The sequence below is a fragment of the Bidens hawaiensis genome, unplaced genomic scaffold, assembly GCF_021521415.1.
Source record: "Bidens hawaiensis isolate Kalapana, Puna unplaced genomic scaffold, B.hawaiensis_p1.1 tig00012724_1, whole genome shotgun sequence".
Classification (NCBI taxonomy): Eukaryota; Viridiplantae; Streptophyta; class Magnoliopsida; order Asterales; family Asteraceae; genus Bidens; species Bidens hawaiensis.
Genome location: NW_027492052.1, coordinates 421,505 through 430,996, shown reverse-complemented (window position 1 = coordinate 430,996; position 9,492 = coordinate 421,505). Strand labels below are relative to the sequence as shown.

Below are 9,492 nucleotides of genomic sequence, written 5' to 3'. Positions count from 1 at the left end.
GAAACAAAAAATTAAAAGCGTTAAAAAAACATGTTAAAACCTTTAATTTAATAAAATATGAAAATTGAGTGACTTAATTGGAACACTTTTTAAAGTTGAGTGACATAATTGAAACACTTTTGAAACTTGGTTACTATTCTATGAAATTGCCCCGAAAATGAAAAATAATTATAAAATAAAGTACAAGAAGTATTATTAAATTGAATAAAGAATATATAGAATTTGATGTGAGAAGTTTTTAAAAGAATATATATATGATTTGATGAGAGAAGTTTTTAAAAGATAGTCAGGTTTCATCTTTATATCATGTAATTACTATGGTTTCTTTTAGCGTTTTGCTATCGTTTTTAATATACAACCGATGATTAATAAAATTAGAAGAATTATATTTTTTAGAGTCTTGAAACTCAATATAAGGTAATCGTCATTACATAATATAAAAACATTACCTAAACAATTTAACAAACATGTGACAATTAAAAGTCAAAACCTATAGATTTCACATGATGGTGCTATAGTTTGAAAGTTGCCTTTTCTTAAAAGTTATGTTTTTATTTCCTTACCTAGGTATGAAAATAAGAAAAACATGAATCCTATAATGAACCGAAAGCCAGCTACATATAAGTTTGATTCAAACCTCTCTAGTTGAAAAGCGAAGGCAATGATAATTTAAGGCCGGATTAATCGCATACAAGCGAGTCTGGACCTAAATTTGCATAAAAGCTGACTTGAAATATCAAATACCTAACCACGCTGATAATGATTTTAAGTTTTAACTTTAACATACTAATACTATTTGTCTTTTTTTTTTTAATATAAAAAACGTGTCCATGACCTTATGTAGTCATAAATTATTCATTGGGAAGCACGTTACCCGAAATTTGATCTGAACCCACTTAAAAAAAGACTAGAAATATCAAACACCAGCTACGTTTGTAATAATTTTAAGTTTCGAACAACTTTAATATACTATTTATATACATTTTTAAGATTATATAATAAATTTTTATGCAGAAAAACGGGTCTAGGTAACTGTGTTGGTTTCACCTATTATCATACCCGTCCCAGACCTGGGATTGTTTTTTTTCTCTTTTTTTTAAACTAAATATACATCCCAAATTATTTAAGTTCGGGTTCTTTTACCCGAATCCTACTTGTTTACCGGGCTCCTATTCCATAAAAAGCAATGCACGTTTCGCGCCGAGGAGATCATACAATGATATAGAAAAAAAGGTATACAACATTCTCATGAATTTGAGGCATGCAACAGGCATGAAGAATATAATGATGATGATGGTTTCAAACTCCATTAAAGGTGTGTTTAGGATTCCTTATTTAAGTTGAAAAGGCCTTTTTGTGATAAGTTGAAAAGGACTTATGACTTTCTAAGAAGGAGTTTCCAAAAAAGTGTTTGGATTAACTTAAAAGCCAATAAGTTAATAAGTTGTTTTTTTTAAAGTGTTTGGTTTAGCTTATTGATGTAAGGGTGTAATGGTTAAAGAGAGATGGGTGGGATGGGTGGAATGGAAATTCCAAACCTATAAGTTGATAAATTACCAAATCTCAACTTATTGAAACCCTCTTTTTTAGCCTTGTTGATAAGGAGAAAAGTAAAAGTCCTTATGTGTTCCCAAACACTTTATAAACATAAAAAGGACTTATTAAACATTCATAAGTCATAAGGAGGGGAAAATAAGGAATCCCAAACACACCCTAAATGGGACCATGTTCATAGTTTCGGTCTTTTGGTCCACCTTCAGTATTCACAACTACAACTTCATTTCATTTCACTTCTTCTAGTACCACATAACTGGGACCAGGGCTAGCCCTAAGAATTCGTGTACCCGGGTTGAGCCAGAAAAATATGCCCTTTAAACCTTAACGAACTAAATAATGTAAACTATTTTTTTAAACGACGATTAAAGTTATAGTAAGAAACCTAACAATTAGCAAAATCATGATATTAGAATGAGTTCGCCCTGCTTGCGGTGCGCGCATATAATGTATATATGTGTGAACCCTCGGGTGGTCAAAAGTGAAATTGCACTAATTTTGACGCTATTTTACTAATCTCGTGAAAATAACGTTAAAAGTGGCGGAAGGTTAGTCAGGCATTATGTGGTCGCGTTGATAGCCGAAAGACAAGGGTACATACACCAATCGGCGGTGTCCTGATGGTTGAGTGTTATGTGCCTTATGTCCAAGGCTTGTTGCAAAACTACTATCGAGCCGTGAGTCTCACCGGAAACAGCCTCTCTATTCCTAAAGGGTAGAGGTAAGGTTGTCTACATCTTACCCTCCTCAGATCCTACCATAGCTTTGCTATTGGTGGGATATTCTGAGTACGACGACGATGATGATGATGATGATATTAGAATGAGTTTATGACATACCAATAGACTATAAAGTGTTTGGGACTTTGGGTATTATAAAATAATGAGCTTATAAAAGTTCGGGTATTCAAATTATATATTTAGAAATTTTTTTAAGTTTCCGTGCCCTTGAAAGACACGTGTCCCGACCAGGCGCCAACCCTCATAGCATTCCGTGACTGGGACCCACTTAACAGTGTTGGATAAGAACATGATGGTTAAAAAAAGGTTCAAACAGCTTTGATGTTTTTAACTTTTAATCCTTTTCTTTTCAACCAAACCACCACCAGCCACACCATTACCAGCAACTAAAAGTTAAGTTAGATACATTTTGCAGGCGGACCCCACACGCCGGTGTATGCATCGCCGCGTTGTACCGTACAATCAAATTCAATGATGTTGGCTTAGCATGTTCACATTATTTCATGTTCTTAACTAGACATAGTCTTATAGAGTTTTACTATCAGCATGATGATATAGTGCATAACATTCCATTATTACATGTTTTTAGCTAACTTAACATAATAAGTTTTAACACATCAGTATAGTGTAACACAAACATAAAGTTAACAAGTTAATATAGGTACTTCAAAGGCGACATTCGACACGATATCTTACGCCTTGTAATAAAGTACATAAAACAACTCATACATTAATATTCACATCATGAATCTTAATATTCAGTTTGCCATTCCACACATTCTTCAAAGTCAAAACTACTCGCACAATCCAACAACGCGTTCTGTTGATGCTCATACCGACATATGTAATTCAACCCGACAAGCAGCTCACAAATGGCTGCTTCCGTCTTCGTTCTATCTGCAAAATACAATGTTTGCAGCAGAAGAACATTAGTTCTCGAAACAATCTGTTGCTGCTCAAAGTTTCTCTCGTTTTGCCACCTAATCATGTTATGCGCCATCGGTCCAAGCCAACCAAGAATCCCATCAAGCCTATCTTTCCAATCATGCGCGATAGGCGCGTCATATATCGATAAATCTTTCACATACGACTTTAAACTTGTTTTTAACGCTAACCGTAAGCTCGTTGGTAGCATTTGGTACAAATCATCCCTAGCTTCCTCACCGACTAAATGAGGGTATTTCAGTAACTTCTCAATCACAATAATCACATTAGCATAATGCTGCGCTAATGCAGACCCTCCAACAGTAGCTTCCGAAGCCTGCAGCAGTAACTTATTCTTCGTGTCACTTTTAAACCAAGTTTTCAAATTCTTGATATCTTTTCTTACGTTACTCGACACACTAAAAGTACCCGAAACCTTGCTGCTTTGATCATCATCGCATTTTTTAACAGACCCGTCATCAAAAGCATCAAACTTTGAACCCGAAACTGAACCAGTCCGGTTCAAACATTCCATTAACAACCTCCCCGGTCCCATACTGCAACCCGAGTTAAAAAAGCTATAATCTTCATGATCCCTAAACTTATTAAACCCATCAACACGAACCGAATCTGTCCTAACCGAATCATTACCAAACCCGTCATTAAAAGCATCAAACTTTGAACCCGAAACCGAACTCGCTCGGTTCGAACACTCCGTTAACAACCTCCCGGGCCCCATCCCACTACCACGACCCGAGTCACTAACAAACACGTCTAGTCTCGCAAACGTATCACCGAAAACAGCGCATATGCGCGAGTAAAGCGTGCAGACCGTCCTGGCAACCATCTCCATGACTTTATCAAAAGTCCGATTCCACAACGACGCGTCCTTCAACCGCCTGACTTCCTGAATCTGCCAAACCACTTTCTGTTCAAACGCTTTTCGGCTTTCTTCGTGTTGATGCATCTTAAACTTATTCTTACCATTTTCCAACTGATTCAACACCTCTAACTCATTATACAACTTAGCTGTTGTGTTAACATATCTCTCGAACCGCTTAACCATTGCATCCATATCCTTAACTAAAAAGCCTAAACTATTAACATTAACCGTACCGGATACGATATCATTATAAACATGTTTGAAGTACACTAGGTGTGTGAAGAGGTAGGTCCCAGCAGAGCCCAGTTGGACCCGCAAGACTCACTTTGAAGAGGGACGTCTGCGCAAAGACCAACTGGTTCCGCAGGACCCACCATGCTCAGAGATGAAGACCTTACGCGCATACGCCAGCTATTCCCGCAGGAAAAGCCTCCCAATGGTGAAGTACCCCGCCTGTTCCCGCAGCTGCGGATACAAGCCATCAGCGGAGGCTACCCGCACTAATAGCAAGGCTACACGCACAAGGCACTAACTCTCAATAATTCAGTAATGTCACCTGAAGAAGGAATGAGCAAGCCGGGAATACTCCCGCCCAAATGAGCCAGTCCGTATGCTTCTGGAGGATCTTTTGTACTATACCTGCCAAGGTATGGACAAAATAGACAAGATCTGACCAAAGCAGCGACAGCTCACTGACAACAGTACGACGAGGAGCACGCTCTAGTACTTAATGTCACTATCAGCCGCTGCCTACTCACCAACCCTTGTCGTGGCACGTACATAGCCTGCAGTTGGTGGAAAAGGAATAGTACACGGCCGGCCATGTCACTATCAGCCGCTGCCTACCCACCAACCACCAGCATGGCACGTGCGTAGCCCACAGTTGGTAGAAAAGGAATATTATACAGCTGGCTGTACCTGCTTGGAAACCTACCTTCGGCTATAAATACTCCAACACCTTGGAACGGTATGATCATCTTATATCTTATATCATATCTTATACCATCATATATCTGCTCTAGCTATTTCTCTTAATATACACATATTCAGAGCAATCTAGTCTGATTCTCACGCCGGAGGGTGGTCACAAGGAGGTACCCCCCCCCTTCTCAGTGATGAGCTCACGATGTCTGTTTTGCAGGTCATCAGAAGAATAACCATCTTTGCCGGACCTAACCCTCGTGGGAAACATCTACTTAACCCTCAGATTATCCGTAATCTGCCGGGGTCACTTAGTGTTTCTTCATTGGCGCCATCCGTGCATAAAAGCTAGAACTAATTTTCTCAGTTTTTTCAAAACCTCTGGAAAGATGGTTAAGGTTACTCCGGTGCCAATGCCAGCGAGTGACCAAGAAACTCCGGTAACCACAACCCCAGCTACTGGGGGGAACACCGGCGAGTACACAATATTTACGAACACTACCCCGGTTACCCAAGCCGGGGCAAGTGCAGTAAATAATCCTCCCCTGGGATTCACCGATACCCAGTTGGAGAGACAACAGACGAGGCTCCCCCGCCAAACACTTGATCAAGTTAAAGCGTGGGCGGAAGCACGTCAGAAGGAATTCCAAGCTGAGTTGGATGAACGCTTACGTTCACTCCAACAGGCTGACGAATTCGGAAGCACTCAACAGCTCAACATGAGTAATGAGTGCGAGTATGATAAAGATTGGGAAGAATCTAACAGTGACGCAAACCCGCGCCATAGGGCGAAAGGGAAGCATAAACAAGCAGACTTCCAACCAAGAAGGAATTTTGGAGAAACCTTCAAACCAAGGAACGCGTGGGGAAACCCACGGGACTTCTCCAAAACCTTTAGACCAACTGTTGCAAATACGGGAACGTCCAAATTTGCAAGGGACATTGCGGAAGCAATTGCCCCGAAAAGTGCCAAACAAATGTCCAACATAGGCACATATGATGGTATATCTGACCCAGACGATCATTTGAACAGATTCATAGCGGGGGCAACCGTCAGCAATTGGACGGAACCCACGTGGTGTTACATGTTCCAAATGACGCTTGTTGGGGCAGCCAGAGCGTGGTTTGACCGTCTACCGGTCCACCACATCTACGATTGGGCAGACTTCCAACAGAAGTTCAGCCAACACTTCAGTCAACAAAGAAAGTATACCGAAGAGCAATGGACGATCCTCAACTGCATCCGAGAGGAAGATGAGTCTTTACTAGACTTCATCACTCGCTTCAACTCAAAGAAGCTGAGTCTGGGTACCATAAGCGAGGATCTTGTTCGCGCAGCTTTCATCCAAGGTGCCGAATACCCAGAGCTTATCCGCACATTGACGGGTAAAGACGGCATGCCATCCACATGGGATGCCATCATGACAGCAGCTAAACGCTTCGCGGAAACGGAAAAGAAACTGGGTAGAGATCTTCCCCAGAGCACAAACCTCTACACTCAAAAAACAAGAGAAAACAACGTCCTTACCGCCCGACAAAACAAAAAGAGGAAGCTTGGTATTTGGCAAAGGGTAAACTTTGGCACCTCATCCGGCTCGCACCAGCGGTTAGGCGGAAAGGATAACATGCAGTTGTCGAACCGGAACTCCAGATGGACGCCACTCACCAAAAGCGTCACCGAGATATTCGCCACCAAGAGGCTCCCATGGCCAGAGGCTCCAATAATCCGACAGCGTCCAAACGCTGATCAAAGCAAATCCTGTGACCTCCACAGGACAAAAGGCCATACTGTGACATCTGCCCCGATCCGACCCGACCCAGGTACCCGTTCTCTGACCCGATCTCTCTTTTATGATTTAATATTTATTTATACTTATATTTTACTTTTAATAATAATAATATATATTTCCTTCCCGCCTTTTTCTCTCTCTTTCTTTCCGCCGTCCCCTCCCTCTCCTTCTCTCTTTCCGCCTTGTTTCCCTCTTTCTTCTAACTCTTTGCTTGTCCTTTGTTCCTTCCCGCCTAAGGTTGTCTGCGCAGCTCCACGCGCCAGACTCCTTACATGGAAGCCTGCGTGAAGACATCTTGTTCCTGCGATGCGTGAAGAGAACTCTTCTCGCAGCGCGCTAAGAATGCATGTTCTTCCCGCAATGCGCTAAGAATGTATGTTCTTCCCGCAATGCGCTAAGAATGTATGTTCTTCCCGCGATGCGCTTAGAATTCTAGTTCTTCACGCAGCACGCTAAGGATGTGATTCTTCCCGCAGTGCGCTAAGGATTGTTGTGCCAGCCTTCGCGCTCGCGCACTCAGCCTTCCCGCGCTTAACCCTTGTATCTTCTGTTTAAATCTAGCCGTTTGCTTTTGTGTTGTCTTATCTTCTGTGCTGTTGACCTAACCTATCTAATGTCTGAATAGTTACTTTCGGCGCAGCATGCGTACCAACCCCCATTGGTTGGTAGAAAAAGTGACTGACATTATCTTTTGAGATCTGCTTTTGCCATGCTTGACCAGTACCTTTATCTGAACCGCCCATGCCTGTTACTGTTCCCTGACAGCTTTATCTTGCCCCCTGCAGCTGCCATATCTTTTGATATCTTTTGCTTTTGGAATCTTTTACTTTTTGAGATCTTTTCCCCTTTTTCTAGGGATTGTGTTCCCTAGGGTTTCTCTATAAATAATAGTATTATTTTTCATAACACATCACACACAAACACTTAATCTCTCCTGTTCTCTTGCTCCTTGCTCTCTGCCGTCTTCCTCTCTGCCTCCGTCGTCCTTCCTGTTCTGCCCTGCTTTTCCGGTAATATATATTATATATAATAATTTACTTATTTAATTATGCTAACTTATAATCAAGACTTAAAACCAATCGTTAAAACAATAATCTTTAATTATAGGTTAACTTTGCTTGTTTAAGAGTTGATTCTTGCTTATCTATCACCGCATCGTTTATCATGTGAGTTATCTCGTATCTAATCCCTTTTTATTTTAAATGCTTTGGGATGTTCATGTGTTCATACAAAACTTGAGTCTTAAACTTGTTTATGAACTTTAGTCGCGCAGTATCCCATGTGTTGAGGACGTTTACTTGGCTGTTTATTTGTATGTGTGTATCATTAACCGCTTTGTTCGGCCTATTCCGCAGTTCCGTTGGTACCATTAGTTGAACACGGGAGACCTATCGTTTACGGTTTTCTTGGTTTACACTTGCACAGATGTTTTCTCGTTTTTATGCTCAATTGGGAGCATGGATTGAACTATGATCTATGAACTATCTTAGGCTTGATCACAATCTGATTACACCCTTGTTAAACTCTAGACATACACGTGTTGCGCGCAGATTTACTATGATTATCTATGATTATCTATTAAACTTGATTTCTCACCAACACGCAAGTGTTTGACGTTTATTTTAACACATGTTCAGGTTTGCAGTAGCTGTTTTGGAGCTTGTGGACACGTAGGACGCTTTTACTTTTGGACCTAGAATTAAAATGTATCAAGACAAGTTAATGTTGTTTGAATGTTATAATTTATAATATATTGATTTATGTTTGATTTATGTTCTTTATTTTCCCTGCTGCGCGTGCGCGATAAAATGTGTATTAATAAATATTGACACCAATAGTGTCGCGAGTAATGAAGCAATATGTGGCGCCCCGATGTATAATCCGCCTTTGGTCGGGGTGTTACAGATTGGTATCAGAGCGCGTTGACTTTAGGATAGGTGGTTAGACGTAACGGCCTAGAATACCTAAGAGTCCCTTCTCGCGCATGAGAGAAATCTCATGTTTGCACGCTTATTGTTAATTACTCGTTATTTATGAATATGCTCGCACTTGCGCAGTATATGATTTTATGTTTTATTTCGCGATATTTCGATTTTTGTTGAATTTCGATTTTTATTGATTTTACTTACATATTCGTTTGTTGAATTTGAAAATCCGAAAAGTCATGGTGATACATGAATAGTTGATTTTCAATTTCCATTTACGATTATGTTCTGAGGTTGGAGACTTGAAAAGTCATGGTGATACATGAATTGTCAACCTCCAATACTCATTTTCTTGTATATTTTATATCGAAGATTGGAAAGTCATGGTGATACATGAATCGTCAATCTCCAATACTCGTTTACTAGCTATTTTAAATTGAGAACTCGGAAAGTCACGGTGATACGTGAATTGTCGGTTCTTGATTCGAATTTGTTACCCTTATTAAGTCTGCATTTAAAGTCATTTATTTTACTTTAACTTTTGATAGTATCTAACTCTGCGAAACCAAGCTTTATAAGATTAAAACTTTGCGCTAAAACCAAGATATTAACTAAAATTTAAAACTTTTATAGAATGCCTCCGCTATCTCGCCGATTTCAGAGAAGAGAAGCCTCGCGCATGCGTAGACAGCAACGTTCCCAGGAAATGGCCGCCGCAATAGCCCAAGCTTTGAGCCAAAACAATGCTAATACCT

The 9,492-nt window shown here is 40.3% G+C and overlaps 1 protein-coding gene across 1 annotated transcript; it reads right to left on the bottom strand.

The window, feature by feature from the left end:
- Positions 1-3,045: 3,045 nt before the first annotated feature.
- LOC143541894 (uncharacterized) lies at positions 3,046-4,293 on the bottom strand. The gene has a single exon (XM_077034586.1). It carries the CDS (start codon positions 4,291-4,293, stop codon positions 3,046-3,048), a length of 1,248 nt encoding a protein of 415 aa, XP_076890701.1.
- Positions 4,294-9,492: the final 5,199 nt, after the last annotated feature.

Bases quoted from the DNA above. Each gene is read 5' to 3' on its own strand.
- LOC143541894 (XM_077034586.1), bottom strand. From the start codon at position 4,293: ATGGATGCAATGGTTAAGCGGTTCGAGAGATATGTTAACACAACAGCT.